This window comes from Chiloscyllium plagiosum, unplaced genomic scaffold, assembly GCF_037043375.1.
Source record: "Chiloscyllium plagiosum isolate Xiang-an unplaced genomic scaffold, Cpla_swu_hap1 HiC_scaffold_19, whole genome shotgun sequence".
NCBI classification, from domain to species: domain Eukaryota; kingdom Metazoa; phylum Chordata; class Chondrichthyes; order Orectolobiformes; family Hemiscylliidae; genus Chiloscyllium; species Chiloscyllium plagiosum.
In genome coordinates, this window is record NW_028270157.1 from 70,033,995 (window position 1) to 70,057,956 (window position 23,962).

General features: G+C 43.5%; 1 protein-coding gene across 6 annotated transcripts in view; it reads left to right on the forward strand.

Annotated features, from left to right (window-relative positions):
- The window catches only part of dgki (diacylglycerol kinase, iota), a 254,803-nt gene extending 235,208 nt beyond the window's left edge, over positions 1–19,595 (forward strand). For 5 of the 6 annotated variants that reach the window (XM_043708940.2, XM_087997517.1, XM_043708943.2 and 2 more), the window contains 5 exons: positions 41–78; positions 6,228–6,348; positions 7,250–7,286; positions 16,133–16,232; positions 17,426–19,595. In XM_043708940.2, coding sequence (XP_043564875.1) covers positions 41–78; positions 6,228–6,348; positions 7,250–7,286; positions 16,133–16,232; positions 17,426–17,542 — 413 coding nt within the window. In that variant the 3' untranslated portion in view covers positions 17,543–19,595. The remainder of the gene's footprint in view (positions 1–40; positions 79–6,227; positions 6,349–7,249; positions 7,287–16,132; positions 16,233–17,425) is intronic. The other variant, XM_087997519.1, reaches the window with a different exon arrangement.
- The last annotated feature ends 4,367 nt before the right edge of the window (positions 19,596–23,962 follow it).

The window sequence follows — 23,962 nt, forward strand, 5'->3', positions numbered from 1 at the left end:
TGCATTATGATGAATATGTTATTCATTGTTTTTCTTTCAGAACTACTTCATTCAGTCCTAGAGGGTGATCTGCAAAAGGTAATGAAACAGATGGGGATTTTGGGCAAACTTTATATTTTTAAAAGTATTCATTCATAAGATGTGGGTATCACCAGCTGTGCCAGCATTAATTGCCCACCCTTTATTGCTCTTAAACATAGTGGCTTGCAACGCCATTTCATGGGTGTTAAGAGTCAACTACATTGTTGGGAGTGTGGAGACACGTTTCGGACAGACCAGGTAAGAACAGCAGATTTCATTCTCAAAAGGACTTTAGTGAACCAGATTGACATTTATGATAATTGTCAATGTTTACATGGTTGCTGTTAAACAAGAGTTTTTGCTTCCAGATTTTTTATTGAATTCAAATTTCGCCATCTGCCATGTGAGATTTGAGGCTGTGACCCAGAACATTACTAGATTACTGATCCACTGACATTACCACTACACCTCCACCTGTGAAGGAACCATTATAGGGCACAATAGACTAATGGTCATGCTACTTGGCTTGACATTTGCCATTAATGGTTGGGATTGCCAACTACTTTCCAGTAAATACAATGGTAGTAGTTGTATGTGTTCATCACAATTAGGAGAGAATGTGCAAACTCTACAGGCTTTCCTCTTCAGGTATTTCCTTCTATTTCCATTGACTCATAAGTTACCTTATGGATCTATGCATGCTAGACCATTCTTTAGTCAGACAATTAATTTATGCGTGCATTATGAAATTTCATTTACCAGGCTTCAAAATGTCTTACATTAGAATCTGTGCTAGGCACTGGATTTCTTAGCTTTCTCTCTTTTGTGTATGTCAGCCCAGAAGGCTGTTGTGGAATACTCCTTAATAAAGGAGGAATGAGAGTGGGCCTTTTGCAGAATACTCAGTGCATTTCTTAAGGTAAAATCACCCTATTTCAACAGATCCAGATGGCAGGTTGCTGGTCCTAAAGGACATTAGTGAATCACTTAGTTGTTTACAGCAATTCATTTGTTACGTTTCTGGAGCTAGACCATAAATTAAGACACTTATTCAATTCAACTTGTCCTGCCGGAGTTTGAATTCAGTACCTGTACTAAATTGCTTCTTCATGGGTCAAATGGGAGTATTTTAGCAAACGCAGCAGCATAGATGCAGTATCAGATTTCTCTTTGCTAGGTTTTGCAAAGGATGCTGTTGGGTTAGATTAAGAAAGGAGAGAAGGAGGAAACGTGTGACAGAACCAGTAATAAGTGCCAATGGTAAGGGAGAATGCTGGCAGGGGAGCTCGAGCAATTGTACAAGGACCTCCACCAGCAGATGGCAACAGTAAGGAAAGGCAGCTGAGCGGTTGAACGAACTGTCTGTTTCGTCGGGTGTCTGTGGGAGCAAAACGATTGATGGGAAGTCCAGAAACACTCGATTATCGATTGAAGACTGGAATGAGGACACACAGCCAGTTATAGCACCCTGGGGTTTCAATGCAAGTGAGCAGGTGGGAAATACTGTTAAGAGGTACCGATGTTCAAAGAAGTCTACAGCAGATTTTTAAGAGTCACTGAGGACAGCAGCTGCAGAGGTCTTTGTATCTGTGAAGCTGGTGAACTTGTTCAACCGCATAGTCATAATCTGGATCTCTTCTTCTGATTGACCAAGGCCAGAATACTGAAGGTAGCATCCAGGAGCAGGAGAATCTATGTTGAAGGGCTTATGTCCGAATCGCCGATTCTCCTGCTCCTTGGATGCTGCCTGACCTGCTGTTTTTTTTCCTAGCAGCACATTCTCGACTCTGACCTGCAGCACCTGCATTCCTCACTTTCTCCCAGAATACCAAAGGACCATCTACAGAAGCAGTGAGAGGTGGGAATTTCTAAATAGAGTTGAGGAGGTTTTATAGTAACCAAGCTCAATTACCTTCCTCTGAAGTGTAAGATAATGTCACCCTCATCCAGGTGAGAAATTGGGCTTCTCAGACCAGGAAAGAGACTGCCGTTAGAGAGGTAACTGTCTGTGTGGACAGGGATGTGGACCTCCACCTGAAGAAGTCGCTGGACAGATTACCATTTAGCATGCACAGATCCAGCTCTTGTGTTCTATCTCCATTGTAAGCTTCTTGGTCAGTCTCGCCCAAAAGGTGCTGTAAAAAGGTGTTGTGACAGTACTGTACACTTCAAAGAGAATGCCCTCAACAAACATGGCCGCTAGTTCCCAATGGGCACAGAGACCCCATCCAGTGCAACACCTTCGTTCTCACTAGGAGCTAAACTAGTTGGGCCACTCACTGGCAGCTAGGTGGGTGGCATGGGTCCTTCAGAAAGTGGCTAAGATCTATGTGGATTCCTTTACAAAGTACTTGAAATTTGGCCAGTAGGAGCACTGCGTATAATTGTCATAGGAACAGAGTGATCAGCCATTACTCATCAGTTTTCTAAGGACCATCTGGCTGAGGAGTCTGAGCTGATTGATATGTCTTCCTTCAGCACCTGATCCTGTTTCTGTTTCACACGGGCAGTCATCCCCTGTCATGGCTACATTGAGCTCTCCCTATCTGTCATGATTCACAGTCTGCATAGCCTGGGATTTCTGGTAGTTTCAAACACAATCGATACTCCACTGGAAGTGAGGATGTTTTGAAAATATCCTGGGTGTTTTGGGTTCAATGTATTAAGAGATATTCAGGTATCGATAGAAAATGTGTATGGTGACCACTTTCCCTGTGCGGTCAATGTGTATAAACCTGTACAACCTTATAAGTGTTCAAATAGCAGGGAATCAGGCTTTTTTAGACCCTATCCTTGAATCATCACTGGTGTTGAAGGCTTATGCCAGCCACCTTCAGCTGGACAGAGATGAGGAGAAACGTCTTCACCCAGAGAGTGGTAGCTGTGTGGAATGCTCTGCCCCGGAGGGCAGTGGAGGCCCAGTCTCTGGATTCATTTAAGAAAGAGTTGGATAGAGCTCTCAAGGATAGTGGAATCAAGGGTTATGGAGATAAGGCAGGAACAGGATACTGATTAAGGATGATCAGCCATGATTATATTGAATGGTGGTGCAGGCTCGAAGGGCAGAATGGCCTACTCCTGCACCTATTGTCTATTGTCAACATCAGGCCTTGCTAGAATGTCACATGTCACATGAGCAGAGCTCCCACTTGACAGCTCTCAGAGTTACATCCTCATTGCTGAAGGCTAAAGGGGTGGGTACCCAGAAAGATCACCAATTTCAGTAACTGGAGATAACAGTTTACCCCCAGTCAAGAAAACCCAGAGGTATTCTTAAACTTGCTGCTGCTATACATGGATTAGTTGAACTGAAGGGTCTGTTTCTATGCAGTATGACTCTGAGAATGGACTGAATGAAGGAGACATTTCTGACCTCATTTCAAAATGGACACTGGTAAATTGGAGGAGTCCCAATAAGATAGCTTGATTCTACTTTCAGCAAGTAGGGGGCGACTTTCAGTAAAGATGATGATGACATTGGGTATTGTGTTCAGGCATGCTAGAGGATGGTGACTGAAAATGACTGTCCAATAATGATTCCTTATCACAGGATCCTAGCCCATTACTGTGTGGATGTCCAGGACTATCTTTGGAGTAAGTTGTCATTCAAAACTCAACAGATATATCCACCACCTCCACAGCCACTATGAGGAAGAAAGATAGAAAAATGAAGATCGATGTCAATTACTGAGACATTCAATGCAAAACTCATAAGGGTGCTTATCCTGTACCTTGGATTCAGAAACCATTACGTGTTGTCAAAGATGCAAAGTGTTTCTGTACTTTTAATTTGGCTCACAATTATAAGCTTCGAGGAGAAAGTGAGGACTGCAGATGCTGGAGATCAGAGCTGAAAATGTGTTGCTGGAAAAGCGCAGCAGGTCAGGCAGCATCCAAGGAACAGGAGAATCGACGTTTCAGGCATAAGCCCTTCTTCAGTAATCCTGAAGAAGGGCTTATGCCCGAAACGTCGATTCTCCTGTTCCTTGGATGCTGCCTGACCTGCTGCGCTTTTCCAGCAACACACTTTCAGCTCACAATTATAAGCAGCAGCTTCTCCTCGCTGAACACAATATTGAGAAGATGGCCATTCCCAGCAGGCACAAGGGTCTTTATTATACGCAAGAATAACGTTTGGGCTCTGTAATGCCCCTGTCACATTCATGCTTGGATTGGATAAAGTTTTTGGAGACTTTAATTTCCACTCCTTATTGATCTGGTTACTTTTGGAGGTTTATGCAAGGCTATGCCCAATTGGGTCCTCCTTTCTATTAGTTTCTGAGGAAATCAGAGGAAGTTGAAGGAAGCCAAGGACAGATGTGTAAGAGTGATATTGTCAAAAGTAGGGTATCTTGGCCATATATTTAATAGCTTTAATTTCTCACAAATATTGTAAATCCTTCCTTGTTTAACTTTAATTTTACTACTTATTTGTAATGACCTGATGCCAGTGGCATAAAGAATCCCTGCTTCCTGATCTTTAGACTTTGCGCTAATCCTTAATGCCCCTGGTGGCTATCAGTCAATAGCAGAGACAGCAGCTGAATGTAGTACAGTAAACTGCAAGCTCTCGAAGATTACTGATTAATTATGTAATGAATAGGGTGTGAACGAAGCATCAGGGAGAGCATGAAAGGGCATTATTAGTTCAGTCATGTCGAATTCCTTGACTATAAGTTACCATTAATCGCACCAACAATGCCATTGAAGAGTGCCCTACCTTTTATCAACAGAATGGTTTACTTCTGACAGCAATGTGGTTGAGTCTTTATAATTATGAGTAATAAATGAGGGACAGGATATACATGTATTTGGAAAGGCAAGGACTGATTCGGGATAGTCAACATGACTCTGTGCGTGCAAGATCATGTCTCACAAACTTGATTGAGTTTTTTGAAGAGGTAACAAAGAAGATTGATGAGGGCAGAGTGGTAGATGTGAGGTATATGGACTTCAGTAAGGTGTTCAGGTAATGAGTCAGTAGTGATAGCCAGCAAAAGTTGTGCAACTGAAAGATTTTTTCTGAAAACATTGATAAAATATGTCTTTCTCTAAATAAAAAAACAAGTCCCACAACAGGAGGGCCACTGAGAGCATGACCTTCAAAAGCATATTCTCCCCAGAGCAGGGTCTTTCTGAGAGCAGGTTCTGTGAGAGCAAGTCCCCCAGGTACAGGGCCTCCCTGGGAGTGGTGTCTCCCCAGGTGAAAAGTCCACCCCAGGGCACGATCTCTGGAAGCTGTATCTCCCGAAGTGCAATTTCCCACCTAAGGGCAAGGTCTCCCTGTGAGCAGTGTCTCCCCAGGTGTGCGGCTTCCCTGGCAGTGGTGTCTCTCCAGGTGGAATGTGCCCCGTAGGGACATGCTCTCCTTGGGGGCAATGACACCCCAGATGTAGGCTTTCCTTGGGAGCTGTGTCTCCCCAGATGCAATGTTCCCCCAGGGGCAAGGTCTCCCTGGGACCAGTAACACCCTAAGTGTAGAGCCTTCCTGGGCGTGGTGGGTCCTCGGGAGCAGTGTGTCTCTTCGGAGCAGTGTCTCCCTGGGAGCAATATTCCCCAGGTGCAGGGTCTCCTTCGCACCAAGCTTTCTCTGGGAGCAGTGTCTCCCCAGGGGCTGGGTACCCCGGAGCAGTGTACCTCAGGGAGAAGGGTACCCCTGAGAGCAGCATCTCCCTGCATCCGGTTCTCCCCATAGCAGGTTCTCTGTGGAGTTGCTTCTCCTCAGAAGCAATGTCCTGTGAAGGACAGGGTCTCCCCTGGAGCAGGGTTGCCCTGGAAATAATGTACCCCCAGGGGCAAGCTCTCCCTTGGAGCACAGTCTCCATGGGAGCAATGTTTCCCAGGAGCAGAGTGACCCTGAGCAGCACCTGTGAAAAGCAGAATCCCCTCAAAAGTCTACTTAGGGCTCCAATGGCTATCCACCTCTCCACCCATATGGTGTTGCCAGATGATTCTTTTCAAGATACAGTTAGATTCAGCGTGTTATTTTACTGGAAGTGAGAATTTCAAGGGCTGACTGGTCTTTCTGGTCTCTGACATTGTTTAGTTTCTAATGGGATCTGAGATGGGCAGCAGAAGAAGTGATGTCCTGTGTTTGTGATTGATGAATATTGTGGGAGATGTGTATTGTTCTGATCTGTCTGTGAACTGCTGAACATATAAAATACAGGGATGTCTAACCTCATGTATGTTCCCATGTGTCCTAGTTCATAGAGTCCTGCAGTAAGGGAGTGAGTCTGATGGTGAGCAGCACTGAAGGATACTCGGTGTTACACTGCGCTGCAAAGAATGGTCATAAGGAACTTGTAAAGTACATCATTGAACATGGTGAGCTGTTGAACCAGCTTCATACGTTGCATCAAATTCACTGTTTAAGTTGGCACTGAGTGTGACAAGAGCTGTCAGTTATTTCAAGTGCCATTTCATAGCTACATACTGTACTTCATTTATTTGTCCTGTAGGAAGTAAATTGTAAAAGATTCATTTGACATTTTCATTCTGAATTGTATGTCTTGTTCAGTGACAACCTTAACATAGCCAATCCTTCACATTTCAATCAAGCAACCAAAAGTTTGGCACAGAGGGACAAGAGGAGGCCAAAAAGAGTCAGCCTGATTGAGTGGGCTTGTATCTTTAATCTTGTCCAATTCAACAAGACAATTTGTTGGGTTTTTGTTTACAACAATCCAGTAAGTTGATTGGTGGTTCTGTGACACAGTGGGATCAGATATGAACTAAGGTGAAGTTCCATCATCCCACAGTCAGTCACTGCCCACTCTATCAATTCCTGTCCACTCTATCACTCCGTGTCCACACTGTCAATCTGTGTCCATGTTGTCATTCCCTGATCTCACTGTCAGTCCTTGTCCACTGTCAGTCTCTGACCAGTCGACTCTGTCCCAGTCCCAGTCGACTCTGTCAGTTTCTGTCCACACTCATTCCCTGACCCCACTATCAGTCTGATTGCACTTCACTTTCTGATCTCGCTGTCTGCCCCTCTCCACATTATCAGTCTATGTTCACACTGTCACTCCCTATCCACGTTGTCATTCCCTGTCAGTCACTTGCCACTGTCAGTCTCTGTTTCCACTGTCAGTCCATACTAGAGTGAAACTGTGAATAGTGTAATCTGTGTTTTCATTTACTATTCCAGACTACCTTGTGTTCTGCCAGGACTTTATGTATGTATCAGTTACCTGGTTTAGATTTTTTTTATTCTTTGTTTCAGGGCCACCTGATCTATTAGATGTAGCAGAAATCAAAACGTGAGTAAGGACATAATTGTTCTGTGGCTTACATATATATTTGCACATTTGGTTTTTTTGTATCATTGCTCTGGGAAAATCGCCTGCTAGCTCTCAATGGATTGGGCCAGATGGTACCAGTAGTTTGATTCTGCCTCCTCCCCTGGGAGCTGGCTCCAGCTAAGGAATGGAAGTTTCTGATTTTTTTATACTGGTTTAGTCTGAGGTGGTTTCAGCAGGTCTCACTGTGGTTTCTGTTTCGTAAGGTGCACCATGCATGCTATAGGAGACATTGACTTTCTTTGGTATCAGGTAACAGGCTGTTATCCATCTGTCCTGAAAATTATATAGGGTGTGTGTCAGTATTTACAGGGAATCCACAGGGCGTGTGTTAGTTTTTACAGGGAATCCCTGGAGACTGTGCCAGTGTTTACAGGGTATCTCCAGGGAGTGTGTTAGTATTTACAGGAATCTCCAAGGAATTGGTCTGCATTTATAGGGAATTCCTAGAGATGTGTCAGTACTTACATAGAAACCCCGGGGAGCATGTCAGTATTTAAAGTGTGTCAGGGGAATGTTTTAGTATTTACAGTAGGTCCCGGGGAATGTGTCAGAATTTACAATGGTTCCCAGGATAATGTGTCATTTACAGCATTTCCCCAGGCAAGTGTGGCGGTAATGATAATGGATTCCAAGGGAATGCCTCAGTTTGACAGTGGTTCCTGAGGAGTGTGTTGCGTTTACAGTGGTTCCTGGGTTATTGTGTCAGATTTAGATATAGAACAAAACATTTTGTAGGCTGATTATGGAAATCTGCAAGACAAGTAGGGTTGTAATAGTTGATGATTACAATTACTCCAGGGTAAACTGTGAAAAAAGGAGATTATAGGGCACAGAAAGGGAGAAATTCCTGCAGTGTGTGAAGGAGAACTTTAGATTAGATTTAGATTAGATTTAGATTTACTTAGATTACTTACAGTGTGGAAACAGGCCCTTCGGCCCAACAAGTCCACACCGACCCGCCGAAGCGTAACCCACCCATACCCCTACATTTACCCCTTTACCTAATACTACGGGCAATTTAGCATGGCCAATTCACCTGACTTGCACATCTTTGGACTGTGGGAGGAAACCGGAGCCCCCGGAGGAAACCCACGCAGACACGGGGAGAACGTGCAAACTCCACACAGTCAGTCGCCTGAGTCGGGAATTGAACCCGGGTCTCTGGCGCTGCGAGGCAGCAGTGCTAACCACTGTGCCACCGTGCTGCCCACAACTTTCTGGAATAGTACGTTTCCAGTCCTACTGAAGAGGGAGCTGTGCTGGATTTGGTCCTAAGAAATGAAGCAGGCCAAGTGGAGCATTTAAGAAATAGTGTTCGTAACATAATACTATTCCTGTAAATACTAACACACTCCCTAGAAATACCCTGTAAATACTGGCACAGTCTCCAGGGATTCCCTGTAAAAACTAACACACGCCCTGTGGATTCCCTGTAAATGCTGACACACACCCTATATAATTTTCAGGACAGACAGATAACAGCCTGCTACCTGACACCAAAGAAAGTCAATGTCTCCTATAGCATGCACGGTGCACCTTACGAGACAGAAACCACAGTGAGACCTGCTGAAACCACCTCAGACTAAACCAGTATAAAAAAAATCAGCGACTTCCATTCCTTAGCTGGAGCCAGCTCCCAGGGGAGGAGACAGGATCAAACTGCTGGTACCATCTGGCCCAATCCATTGAGAGCTAGCAGGCTATTTTCCCAGGGCAATGATATTATTTTGGAAAATGATAAAAAGTCAGTTAGTGATAAAATCCCAGACTAGGCAAGCGCAGGTTTTAGGGGTCTAAAAGTTTAACAGGAGCAGGTTATTTGGAAATGTATTTTGGTGATAAACTGTGGATGAAAATTGGAGAATTTCAAAAAAAAGATGTATAGGGTACAAGCTGGGTACATAGTCATGAGAAATAAACAAAGGGTATCCAAAAGGAGGCATATAATGCATCATATTATAATAATAGCAATAGAAATGAGTATCTCAATTGCAGGAGAGAGGTTAAGCTTGGAAGACTAAGAGGAAGCATAAGGAAAGGATGGCAGGCTGTGTAAAAGCAAAAAAAAGTTCTTCAAACATATTAATAGTAAAAGATCATTGAAGGATAGAGTGAGTCCATTAAGGAACGAGTAGAGTAAGCTGCTCATTGAAGTAAAGGACACGGCAGAGGTATTAAGTGAATATTTAGTTTCTCCCTTCACCAAATTAGATGTTTTTTTGATTTGATTTATTATTGTCATATGTACCTAGGTACAATTTTGTTTTGCATGCAGCATAAGCAGATCATACCATACAAAGTTCAGAGGGTGATAGAACAAGGCAAGGAATACAATGCAATGGCTACAGAGAAGTTGCACTAAAAGCAAGATCAACATTAGATTTGAAATTTGAGAGGTGTATTCAAAAGTCTAATAACAGCAGGGAAGAAGCTGTTCTAAACTTTTAGTATAGAAGGCCAAAATGTGTCTGTGCCAGCTTGGAGGGCTGTCACTATTCCTGTGCTGTATTGTTCTTTGTCCTTGAACCTGTTGGTGCATATTTTTAAGCTTTTGTATCTTCTACCTGATAGAAGACATTGGAAGAGATTGTAACCAGCTTGGTGACTATGGCCTAATGTGGGTGTTGAGCAAATGAGCAATATGTTGGTAGATAAAGAAGAAATGCTAAAAAGGCTGGCAGCACTCCAGGTAGAGAAGTCATTAGGAATGCACCCTCTAATGTCCTTTAGGGAAGGAAACTGCCATCCTTACCTGGTCTGGATTGCATGTGACCCCAGACCCACAGCAATGTGGTTGACTCTTAACTGCCCTCTGGGCAATAAATACTGGTCTAGCCAGCGACTCCCTAGTCCCGTAAATTAATAAAAACAATTGCTGAGAGAGGTGAGGGACCAAATTGTGGAATCGCTGCCAGAAATTTTCCAGACCCCTCTCAAGACAGGATTAGTCCCAGGGGACTGGAGGATTGTAAATGTGACACTGTTGTTTAAGAAAGGGACAAAGATAACCTAGGAAACCATAGACTTGTTAACTTAACATATTGATGGGAAACTGATGGAGACCATAATACGGGATAAGGTACACAATTAGGGAAAAATAAGTCAAATAAGTTTAGACAGTCAGCATGACTTTGTCAAGAACAGGTCAGGTCTGACCAATTTAATGGAGTTCTTTGATGAGGTGGCATAGATAGTAAGGGTCATGCTGTGGATGTTGTATATTTGGACTTTCAGAAAGCTTTTGATACAGTGCCAAATGGCAGATTCGTTAGCAACTTAGAAACGTTTGGTATTGATGGGTACATGGTAACATGAATTCAAATTTGGCTAAAACATAAGAAACTGAGATTAAATATAGATGGCCATTTCGCAGGATGGAGACAAGTTGAAAGTGGTCTTCCCCAGGAATCGGCATTGGGAGTGTTGCTTTTTCTGATTTATATAAGCAATTTGGAGATAAGTATTGAGGGCAAAATCTGTACATTTGCAGATGATACTAAGCTAGGGAGAATAGTGAATTCAGAGGGACATTGACAAGTTAGCAAAATGGTCAGATGCCTGGTGGATGAAAACTAAGAACTGTAGATGCTGGAAATTTTTTAAAAATTCATTCATGGGATGTGGACATTGTTGGCCAAGCCAGCATTTAGAGTCATAGAGTCATAGAGATGTGCAGCATGGAAACAGACCCTTTGGTCCAACCTGTCCATGCCGACCAGATATCCCAACCCAATCTAGTGCCACCTGCCAGCACCCGGCCCATATCCCTCCAAACCCTTCCTATTCATATACACATTCAAATGCCTCTTAAATGTTGCAATTGTACCAGCCCCAACCACATCCTCTGGCAGCTCATTCCATACATGTACCACCCTCTGCGTGAAAAAAAGTTGCCACTTAGGTCTCTTTTATATCTTTCCCCTCTCACCCTAAACCTATGCCCTCTAGTTCTGGACTCCCTGACCCCAGGGAAAAGACTTTGTCTATTTATTCTATCCATGTCCCTCATAATTTTGTAAACCTCTTTAAGGTCACCCCTCATCCTCCGACGCTCCAGGGAAAACAGCCCCAGCCTGTTCAGCCTCCCCTGTAGCTCAGATCCTCCAACCCTGGCAACATCCTTGTAAATCTTTTCTGAACCCTTTCAAGTTTCACAACATCTTTCCGATAGGAAGGAGACCAGAATTACACGCAATATTCCAACAGTGGCCTAACCAATGTCCTGTACAGCTGCAACATGACGTCCCAACTCCTGTACTCAATACTCTAACCAATAAAGGAAAGCATACCAAACGCCTTCTTCGCTATCCTACCTACCTGCGACTGCACTTTCAAGGAGCTATGAACCTACACTCCAAGGTCTCTTTGTTCAGCAACTCTCCTTAGGACCTTACCATTAAGTGTATAAGTCCTGCTAAGATTTGCTTTCCCAAAATGTAGTACCTCGCATTTATCTGAATTAAACTCCATCTGCCACTTCTCAGTCCATTGGCCCATCTGATCAAGATCCTGTTGTAATCTGAGGTAACCCTCTTCGCTGTCCACTACACCTCCAATTTTGGTGTCATCTGCAAACTTAGTAACTGTACCTCTTATGCTCGTATCCAAATCATTTATGTAAATGACATAAAGTAGAGGGCCCAGCACTCCACTGGTCACAGGCCTCCAGTTTGAAAAACAACCCTCCACCACCACCCTCTGTCTTCTACCTTTGAGCCAGTTCTGTATCCAAATGGCTAGTTCTCCCTGTATTCCATGAGGTCTAACCATGCTAATCAGTCTCCCATGGGGAACCTTGTCGAACGCCTTACTGAAGTCCATATACCTCACATCTACCACTCTGCCCTCATTAATCTTCTTTGTTACCTCTTCAAAAAACTCAATCAAGTTTGTGAGACATGATCTCCCATGCACAAAGCCATGTTGACTATCCTGAATCAGTCCTTGCCTTTCCAAATACATGTACATCCTGTCCCTCATTTATTACTCATAATTATAAATACTCAACCACATTGCTGTGGGTCTGGTGTCCTTCTTTAAAAGATATTAGTGAACCAGATTGGTTTTTCCTGACAATTGACAACGATCATCACTCGACTCTTAATTCCAGATATTATTGAATTCGAATTCCACCAGCTGCCATGGCGGGATTTGAACCCAGCTCCCCAGATCATTGCTTGGGTCTCTGAATTAACAGACGAGCAATAATACCACTAGGCTATTGCCTGCCCCTTCTTAACAATTGTTAAGAAGGCTGATAGGATCTTTAGGTATATAAGTAAAGACAGATAGTATAAAAGCAAGTAAGTGATGCTACACCTCTACAAATCATTAATCAAATCACATTTGGAGTATTGCATTCAGCTCTGAGCACCTTATTTAAGGAAGCCCTGAAGAGAGTTCAGAGGCGATTTACTAGAATGATACTAGGAATGGGAGATTTTATGTCTAAGGAAAGATAAGAGAAATTGGGCTTATTGTCCTTGGAGCAGAGAAGATTAAGAAGTGACCATATTGGGATGTTCAAAATGATGAACAATTTTGACAAGGTAAAAAAGGGTATTCTGTTTCCACTGGTTGGTATGTCAGTAACTAGGGGTCACAATTTCAAGATTGTCAGCAAGAGAGCTAGGAGTTGGATGAGGAGAAACTTCTTTACTCAGGGAGTTGTTATAATTTGGAATCTCCTGTCTGGAAGAGCGGTGGAGGAAGATTCCATGGGAGGTTTCAGAAGAGAGATGGATACATATTTGATAGTGATGAATTCGGAGGGCTTTTGGAGATATGGGTGGAGAGTAGGAATAGTTGGGTAGGTCTTTCAGGACACATACAGACAAGATATGGGCAGCATGGTGACTCAGTGGTTCGATTCCAGTCTTGGGCGACTGACTGTGAAGTTTGCACATTCTACCCCTGAACTGACTCCCAGACTACTCAGACCTCTCGGCCTAGTTGGCCTGAAGAAGGGCTTATGCCCGAAACATCGATTCTCCTGTTCCCTGGATGTTGCCTGACCTGCTGCGCTTTTCCAGCAACACATTTTCAGGTTAGTTGGTTTAGCCATGCTAAATTGCCCATAGTGTTCATGGATGTTTGGTTAGGTGCGTAATATGGGGTAGGGGAAATAGGTCTGGGTGGGTTACTCTTCAGAGGGTCGTGTGGACTTGTTGGACCAAATGGCCTGTTGTCACACTGTAGCAATTTTGTGATTCTATGAAGATGGATGTAATGGCCTCCTATATGTAAAATTCTATAATTGCGTGATTTACAATGACTCCTGGGGATTATGTTGTTATCAGTTTTTGAAAACAATTTGTAGTTTAGGTTGAGGTTCCAGATGTAAGTTTGCTCACTGAGCGGGAAGATTTGTTTTCAGATGTTGCGTCACCATACTAACCACATTATCAGTGAGCCTCCGGTGAAGCGCTGGTAGTATGTCTGCTTTCTATTTATGTGTTTAAGTTTCTTTGGGTGGGTGGTATCATTTTTTGTTCTTTTTCTCAGATGGTGGTAAATGGGATCCAAATCGATGTGTTTATTGATAGAGTTCCGGTTGGAATGCCATGCTTCAAGAAATTCTCGTGCTATTCTCTGTGGCTTGTCCTAGGATTGATATGTTGTCCCAGTCAAAGTGGTGTCCTACTTCCTCTTTATGTAAGGACACTAGTGATAGTGGGTCATGTCATTTTGTGGCTAGTTGATGTTCATGTATCCCGATGGCTGGTTTTCTGCCTACATTCATTAGCCGCTGTTTAAGTGTGTTGTTAGGTTTGTAGTCTACCATGGTGCCGAGAGGTCTGAGTAGTCTGGGAGTCAGTTCAGAGATGTCTTTGATGTATGGTAATGTGGCTAGGGTTTCTGGGCACAATGTAAGCATGTATCCTTACAAACCGACTTTGACTGCGACAACACATCCATCCTAGAACAAGCTACATAGAGACACACATGAGAATTCTTTGAAGCGTGGCATTCCAACTGGAACTCTGTCAATAATCATATTGATTTGGACCCCATCCTCTAAGAAAAAGAACCGGAAATGATATCACCCACCCAAAGAAACCTAAACACATAAATAGAAAACGGGACGTACCACCAGCGCTTCACCGGAGATTCACTGATGTTACCTAGTATGGTGACAAAACATTTGAAAACAAACCTTCCAGCTCAGCAAACAAACTTATATCCATTATGTTGTTATTTACAGTCATTTGCAAGAAGTGTATCAGCTATACACTGCTTCCCAGAGAATATGTCAGTATTTACTGTGGATTCCTGCTTTGTGTGACAGTATTTATGGTGTTTCCCAGGACGCAAGTTAGATTTACAGTAGTTTCTTGGGAGTGTGTTACATTTATAGTGATGATTTGGAGGTGCCGGTGTTGGACTGGGATGTACAAAGTTAAAAATCACACAACACCAGGTTATAGTCCAACGGGTTTAATTGGAAGCACTAGCTTTCAGAGCGACGCTCCTTCATCAGGTGGTTGTGGAGCATAAGATGGTAAGACACAGAATTTATAGCAAAAGTTTACAGTGTGATGCAATTGAAATTATATATTGAAAAAGACGTGAATTATTTGATAAGTCTCTCATCTTATAGAATGAGCATGTTGGTTTCAGTTCTTTCATGTGTAAATCTAAGAAGTTTTTTTTAATAGTACATTCTCAAGTGGACTTAAAGAATAGGTGCCATGTCAGCTCAGATAATGCATTGAAGGTGTGAGGCAGTCTGTGCCCCAAATTTCAGAGTGATTCTATTTCTAAAAAAGGGATTTACAGAATCTTACATGGATTCATGCAGTTTTTGAGCAAAATAAAATGTAATTCTGCAAGTACAAATCCATCCCACAAACTTATATATGTGTGTGCGTGTGTGTTTGAGAGCGAGAGAGAGTGTAGTGCAGTGGGGTCACCTGTAGTGTGATATGAACCCAAGGTCCCGGTTGAGGCCATCCCCATGGGTACCGAACTTGGCTATTAGCCACTTTGCGTTGTTTGTTTCATTTAGTTCTACGTAGCCAACAAAGAGACAGGCATAGCTGGGGCCCATACGTGTGCCCATGGCTACCCCTTTGGTCTGGAGGAAGTGGGAGGATTCAAAGGAGAAATCTGCCTTAGAGGATGGTCACCCAAAGGTCTGTAGTCGAATGCCCTGAACTACTGAAGTGTTCTCTGGTTGGGAGGGAACACTCCTGTCTGTTGATTGTTCTGCTGTGTCCATTCATCTGTTGCTGTAGCCTCTGCTCAGTCTTGCCAATATATCATGCCTCAGGGCATCCTTACCTGCAGCGTGTGAGATAGACAACGTTGGCCGAGTAACATGAGCACCTGCCACGTACATGGTGGTTATGTCCCACCATGTAAAATAAATTTACAGTGGTTACTGGAGAGAGTGTCACATTTATAGTGTGATCCTGGGGTCTGGTAATATTTACACTGATTCCCAGGGGAGTGTGTTAGATTTAAAGCTGTTCCCAGGGAGTGTGTCAAATTTACATTGGCTTGCAGAAAATATGTAAGATTTACAGTGGTGTTGGGGAGCATGTCAGTTTTACTATGTTTCTGCGGGGAGTGTGTCAGATTTGCAGTTGTTCCCAGGGAATGTGCCAGCTTTACAATGTTTTCCCATACACAGAAGACAAGATTTTTAAATGAAATCTTGATACATTCCTGAGCAAAAACCTCCCTCTGTTTGAAGAAGACATCATTCTCCCACAAATTAGCATCAGTTTGATAGACAGTATGTGAAAGGGAGTCTGTGTTCAGACTTTAATTAATGGGTTGTAATCTTATTTTCTTAATAGGGGCGAAACAGCACTACACAAAGCAGCATTCCATCGGTATCACACAATCTGTCGTTTTTTAATTGATGCTGGGGCCTCGCTGATGCAGACTGATTTTGAGGTAAGGAATTGCCATTACAGGTGGGTGTATTATTAGGAACAAGAACAGCTTGTTAGACCAACAAGCTAAGTCCTTTTTCATAAACCATAAGCCCCAATCCTCAACCCATTCTCCTGCCAGAAACTCTGCCCAATTGTGATACTGTTTACGTTATTTAGATCACCAGTCCTTCTTAATCAAGTGTCCCATTTCTCTTTTGGGCGCAAAGGAGTCCACATGACTCCCTCTTCTTGCCTCTTACTCTTTAACTCTGATCCCTTGGAAATGATTCCCCCAACCTACCTCAGGCTGGTGAAGAGCAGCTTGCAATTGATTTTGTCCACTCTAACCAGAATTGTCTACATAGTCTCCTCAAACTCTCTTAGTATCTCTTCTAGGTCCACCCTATATCATCTACAATTAAGCCTAATGCAATAGTAAAGACAGGCTCTAAATAATCCCTGGAGCACCCATACTCCATCTTGCTCTGTACAGCTTCCATTGAGCCAGTTACTTATTTTTGCTGCTGCCTGTGTGAAGGGTCTTCACAGGCTGCACACCCGTGCTTTTAATCTTCATCAATACATGCATATTTCTGAAGTTTTATTGAGTTATTCAGTTTTTCTATTTCTCAAATATTTCTGTGCTCACCACCAACAGAGACCCACACAATGTCACATTGACAACATCTGTTTGTACAGCACTCAGGTTCACACGGCGATGTAGATTGATCCATGTTGGCACCAACACCTTGCACATGTACAGAGATGTGCATCATATATCATACACACATATATATTCACATTAATAAATTGGTATGGTAGTGTGGTGGGTATGTGAATGAACTAATAAATTAGCGGGCCTGGATTTAATAATGAGAGTTTAGATCTCAGCATGGTAAGAGAATCTCAGTGAAAATATTTTGAAATAAAACAACTAGCATCAGGAATGATCACAAAGCTGTCTGATTGTTATAACCCTACATGTGACTTCAGTACAACCCCAATATACCTGTCTTCTGAAGTCCCACACTCAGTTGTATTGCCACTTCCACAGAAATGAGCTAAAGCAATGCCACACCTCTCCCAAAGGAGTTAAAATACACACTCGTACATACACACTCAAAAACATGTATGCTGCCTCTCCAGGATGTGGTTTACTTCTGAACTTATTTTGTCTGTGGTCACTGTATTTCTATCTCTGGTTCTCACCAGGGCAACACTCCACGACACAAAGCACAGGAGGCTGGTGACCTGGAGCTAGCTGCCTACCTGGAGAACCGGCAGCACTACCAGATGATGGCACGTGAGGACCTGGAGACAGCTGTCTGAGAACAAGGATGTTGGCAAGACAGAGGGAAGGATGGGGAGGCATTTGCTGTTTGCCTTCACCCATTGAATTCAGTCACTGCTTCCCTTTTATACCCTACTGCTTGATGGATGAAAAGGAAAGTGACGTAATGTTAGGGAAAGATGGTGGCAAGAGATGCCAGTTACTGAGACAGCAGTCAAAGAGCATATTACTCATCACACAGTCCACATTAAGGAGCTGAGGCAGCTGCACACAGAGGAAGAGATAGGGGGCTACATCAATGGCCCTTTGGAATCCTGTCCAAACTGTAAATTACTGTGTTCTCCATTTCAGAACAAGGAGAGCAATCATTCTTCAAAACTCCCTCACATACAACAACTGGCACCTTTCACAATCTGGGCTTTCCCCTGGATTCATCACGATCTCCAATTCAATCAGAAAGGTCTGTACAGCGATGCCTGATGATGTTGTGTTCATGCACCTTCGGAATGTAACAATGCACTGGGAGTCCAAGAAGAACACAGGCAGTGTAGCAGTATCTCACCAAGGCTCCTTCAATAGCGCCTTCCAAACCCACAACCTTCTCAAAGAACAAGAGCAAGAGATATGCGGAAGCACCATCAGTTGCAAGTTCCCTCCAAACCACTCATTGTCCCGACTTGGAAATATATCACTGTTCCTTCAGTGCCATTGTATCAAAATCCTGGAACTCCCTCACTAACAGCATTATCAGTCTCCCTCCACCAAATGGATGCAGCAGTTCAAGAAAGCAGCTCTCCACCACCTTCTCAAAGGCAATTAGGGATGGGCAATAAATGCTGGGCCAGCTAGCAAAATCTACATCCCATGAACGAATAAAAATTATCAAAAAAGAACTTGAAGAATTTATACTTGGGGTACTAATAGACAACTTGGAGACCTCACTTCACATAATGTATATGTCTGTGGCTGATATTATCTTGGATACTTGGATATACTACAATATACTTTGAAGAGCATTCAACAAGTGAGGATCTGGTGCTCCATGTTGAATTGTTGGATTGAACCAAAGTGAGTACAGTCCTTGTGCTCTTAGTAGAAGCCTAAAGGGCTAGATTTGATCTAGAAACCCATGGTTGTAAATTGTTTTGGGTGCAAGAACAAGGGATTGTTTTTCCACAGAGAATTCCTGTCAGAACCATACTATGTCATCCCTAGGCAGATACACACATTAAACAGTATTTTCTACTTCAAGCTCTTCTTTCTCTTGTAACCACCTTCTGACATGCAGTTGAATAGAGTTTTACTGTGATCATCAAGTCAGATACTTATCATTAAATGAATCTTGCTATCCTTTCTGAATGGAGACAGCTAGTTAAACCTCCTTGACATTGTTGGTGATTTAGTCCTCATGGCACTGAAGATAAAATATCATTTAGAATCATACAGCACGTTAAACAGGCCCTTCGACCAACTCAACCATGCCGACCATGTTTCCGAAACTGAACTTGTCCCATTTGCCTGCATTTGGCCCATATTCTTCTAAACCTTTCCTATCCACAGTCCTATCCAAATGTCTTTTAAATATTGTAATTGTACCTGCCTCTACCACTTCTTCTGGCAGGTTATTTCATATATACACAACCTTCTGAGTGAAAAGTTGCCCCTCAGACCCGATTTAAATCTTTTCCCTCTTACATTAAAATAGAGTACTCCTAATGCCCAGTGATTTTGGTGTTATGGTGTGGATGGTAAACTGAGAGGTGGTATTTACACCTGGTGATATTGTTGCTGTGGTCAAGCCTTGGGAGAGTGTGACTTCGAAGATGACAAGGACCTGTCCAGTGACCATTAGCCTAATGGCAGGGCAACTGATGTTTGGGGTTGGAAGTGGCAACTCCATCCATTCTAATCAAGCTACTTCAATGCCATCTGAAAAAGACATTAAGAAATATTTATGCCATCCTTGGGCTTTTTAATTTGGTTTTCACTGGGAATTTCTGCCGTGAATGACAGGTAAATGGAGAAAGTGAGGACTGCAGATGCTGGAGATCAGAGTAAAGAGTGTGGTGCTGGAAAAGCACAGCAGGTCAGACAGCATCCGAGGAACTGGAGAATCAATGTTTCAGGCAAGAGCCCTTCACCAGGAATGATCCACGTCCCCGACCAATCCACCCTTCCCTCCCAGCGAATTGCAAAACCTGCACCCACACCTCCCACTTCACCTTCCGTCCAAGGCACCAAAAGAGCCTTCCACATCCATTAGAGTTTTACTTGCACTCCCACGCATGTCATTTGCTGTATCCATTGCTCCCGATGCAGTCTCCTCTACATTGGGGAGACAGGACACCTACTTGCAGAGCGCCTCAGAGAATATTTCTGAGACACCCGCACCAACCAACCTCGCCGTCCTGTGGCCAAACACTTCAACTCCCCCTCCCACTCCACATGCAGGTCCTGGGCCTCCTCCATCACCACATCCTAACCACCAGAAGTCTGGAGGAAGAACGTCTCATCTTCTGCCGAGGAACCCTAGGACTTTACCAGTTTCCTCATTTCCCCTCCCCACCACCTTATCCCAGCTCCAACCTTCCAACTCGGCACCATCCTCCTGACCTGTCCTACCTGTCCATCTTCCTTCCCACCTGTCCACTCCACCCTCCTCTCCAACCTCCTCTCCAACCTATCACCATTACCTCCACCTCCATCTATCTATTGCACTCTCAGCTACCTTGCCCCCCAGCCCCATCCCCATTTATCTCTCTACCCCTTCAGCTCATAAGCCTAATTCCTGATGAAGGACTCTTGCCCGAAATGTCAATTCTCCTGCTCCTTGGATGCTGCCTGACCTGCTGTGCTTTTCCAGCACCACACACTAGACTTAGTCATCTACCTCCTGCAGTTTAAATGTATTTTCGCAGACATCAAAAGCACTCAACTTGACCACAGTCAGGACAGAAGCCTGAACTAAAACTTTCCAAGCAGGACAGATGCTTGCTTGTGAGATTTGGAAAGCATATTTAGGCTTCTCCTGACTCCAGTCCCCTGCCTCCCTTTTCCAAAGACACCATGCTAAAACCATCACCTTGTGTCTTGCTCAAATGCCAGAAGCTGAATTAGAACTAGAATCCCTGCAGTGTGGAAACAGGCCATTCAGCCCAACAAGTCCACAAGATCCTCTGAAGAGTAACCCACCCAGACCCATTTCCATATCACTCTGTATTTCCCCTGATTAATGCACCTAGCCTACTCGTCCATGCACACTATAGGTGAATTGGTCATGCTAAATTACCCAACCTGCACATCTTTGGACTGTGGGAGAAAACCAGAGCACCTGGATGAAACCCACGCCGACATGGGGAGAATGTGCAAACAATAATAGACAGTCACCCAAGGTTGAAATCGAACCTGGATCCTTGGCGTTGTGGCACAACAGTGCTAACCACTGAGCCACCATGTTGCCCTAGCTGTTCGTTCAATCCCATTCTCCCTGTCAATGCCTATCTGACCAGCATGGTGAGGGCTTAGGAACATGAGCCTGTTAGCTTCTCTTGTGAGGCATTGGCAAGGAACTGAGTTACAGTTGCTGGGAACAGCCAATGGAGCCAATAAAGAAAGTATTCAGGATCCATCAGCAGATCTAATTCCTGAGGCTGAGAACTGATATCCCAACAGATTTGTCACAAAAGTGACCACCTGGTCCCTGTTTTAGTGAGGATATAATTGCCCAAAGTATGCCCACAGCTTTATGGGTGATGCCTTTGTAATGGACATCCACAGGAAGTAGCCACCCATAAGACCCTGAAGATGGCCTTCCTCTTTTCCCATCATTTGCCAAGTTGTTGGACCGACCAGCAGAACTCCTCTTGCTTACAGCAGAGACCTGTGTCATCTTATTCTTTCCAAGCAGGCTTCTGACTTCTAAGCTCACACCATATATGTTGCTGTGTGATCTAGATTATCAGCATCGTACTAACTGCTGCCTTTGGCCGCATCTTGCTATCTTCTAGATTCCTCTGCACGCAGATGTCACAGGTCAGGGCAACAACAGAGATTCCAGGCTAGAAATGAGGTATCTCATTGAACAGACTGTATGGACTGAATGGCCTACTTATGTTCCTACGACTTGTGTCTTATTGTCTAATTGCCCTCCAAAGAAGTGAGCACAATACTTTTCAAGAAATGCAGGGCTGACTGTATGTTCTTTGCAGCTACAGATCCTGTGGGATCCTGACATGAGCCCCAAACTAGTGTGAAGTTCTTGAATCACAATTCCAAAAGAGCAGCAGACACCAGGAATAGAGTTTTCAGTCATCCATGTGGGGGCATGTTGGGCTGCAGGCAGATTCCTGGTAAACCCAGCAGGCACAACTAGTCTCTACTTACACACTGATGTGTGTGTGTGTTCGGTGTTTCTAAGAGAACACAGGCTTACAGGAGCTGGCAAAACGTCCAAAGTTCAACTGAATTGCTGGATGAGTTTGTAATTAAGCTATTTTGGAATAGGGAGAGCAACAGACTGGAATTTTAAAAAGGCCAGCATGGGGTGGGGGCACAGAGAATCTGATCATATTTGTACGTGACTGTCAAGAAGGCAGTGTGGAGCAGTTAGTGGCCTAGCCATCCTGGGGGTTACCATTGATGGAAACTTAAATGGACTAGCTAAATAAGTGGTATGGTTAGAAGAGCAGGTTGGAGGCTAGGAATCCTGCATCAAGTAGCTGACCTGACTATCCAAAGCTTGTCCACCATTTACAAGTCACTTGTCAGGAGTGCAATGGAAGACTACCGATTTGCCTGGATGGTTGCAGCTCCAACAACACTCAAGAAACTTGATGCCATCCAGGACAAAACAGCCTACTTGCTTAGCACCACATCCACAAACATTCACTCCTCTACACGAACACAGTAGATGCAATGTATCTATTCTACAAGATGCACTGTAGAAATGATTTGTGTTCTGACAAAGGGTCATTGTACTCAAAAAGCTAACTCTGCTTCTATCTCTACAGATGCTGCCATACCTGCTGAGTTGCTCCACCATTCTGCTTGGGTGAGGTGAACCTATGGGGTATCAGTTGTGATTGGTAGAGATTGGTGTTCTCTGAATGAATTGACCACTGTGCCTGAGAGATTTATGGTTTCAATTGATCAAAAAATGTATTGGAAACGTATTCACTGATCCTGACCAGTTGGTCATTAACTATTAACATAAAGTTGACATGCTGCAATTGACTGTAATGGCCATGTAGTCCCATTGACTTGTCAGAGTTCATCTCAAAATCCTCCTGGCTCCCTGTGAATCGACCTCTTTTGTATATCTGATGTAATTGAGATATTTGTGGCACATTCTCCATTCTGTTGTGCCATTAGCTAGTGCTCTAAAAGGTGACGATGATAGATCTTTGTTATTGCAGAAGTATTAAGGGCTGTAGAGAAAATGCACGTGTCTGGAGTTGTCACACAGATTTGTCATGGTCTCCTTGAACAACACAGAAGGCCCACTCCTTTTCCTTTGTTCCACTGTTCTTCCTGCTCTTTATGTCTTCCCAAGTCATCACCAGCCACTGCTGCAGTCAGATTCCACCTTGACTTTAAGAGCTGCAGGCTAGCTTTCAAGAATGCAGGCTGGCTTTAAATGGTGCTGACCTTGCACAACCTCGATGCCCTCTACTTAACTGTCATGTTAAGCACTGGGCTTCAAGCTGCTCTCACTTAAATGAGCAGGCAAGCATCATGAGGAATAGGCCCGTGTTAATTGTTTTTGAGACCCAAGCCAGCTTTCAGATGCTGTTGAGTTTGTCAGTTTTGCACTTTAAAGGGATAAATCAGACATTGTGATTCCAATCGGGTCAAGTGTGAGTTAGGTCTGTTACAGAGTGTCACTAGATGTGATCGAAACCTAACTTGAACTTGTCGCTAAATGAATTTTAAAATGCAAGTGAACTGTCTAATATGATGTGGAAGACCATCCTGCCATTGTTCTGAAACTTGTTTGTATGTCAGGTTCTGTGAACTTACTCAGTCTCTAATTTTTCTTTGTGGAAACTGAAGAAATCCATTACTTGTATTGAGGAGATCAAAGAAAATTGAAAGAACTCGTATAAAATGTTTGCATGTTTAGTGAAATTAGTGCGCAAGCATTTCCAGTCCTTGTCTTGCAGCGCAGTTTCAAAAGTTGTAGATCTGCCGAAAGGACATTCTGTGTACCTGTAAGGAGGAACACTGGACTGCCACACTTGAGAATGCTCATTAGTCAAAGCAAACTACTTTGGGATAAATGGGATGTTCAGGAGTAAGGGAATTCAACAAACATCATTGTGGTCAGTTTGACTTCCATCTCTTCTACCCTTCCCTCCACCAAGAGGGAATATCCCAACTCTGATTGGAATTGTGCTTCCATTGCAGACTTGAGTCAAAAAATCTTTTTCCTCACTTCCTGCTTGTTCTGGACAGTTTCT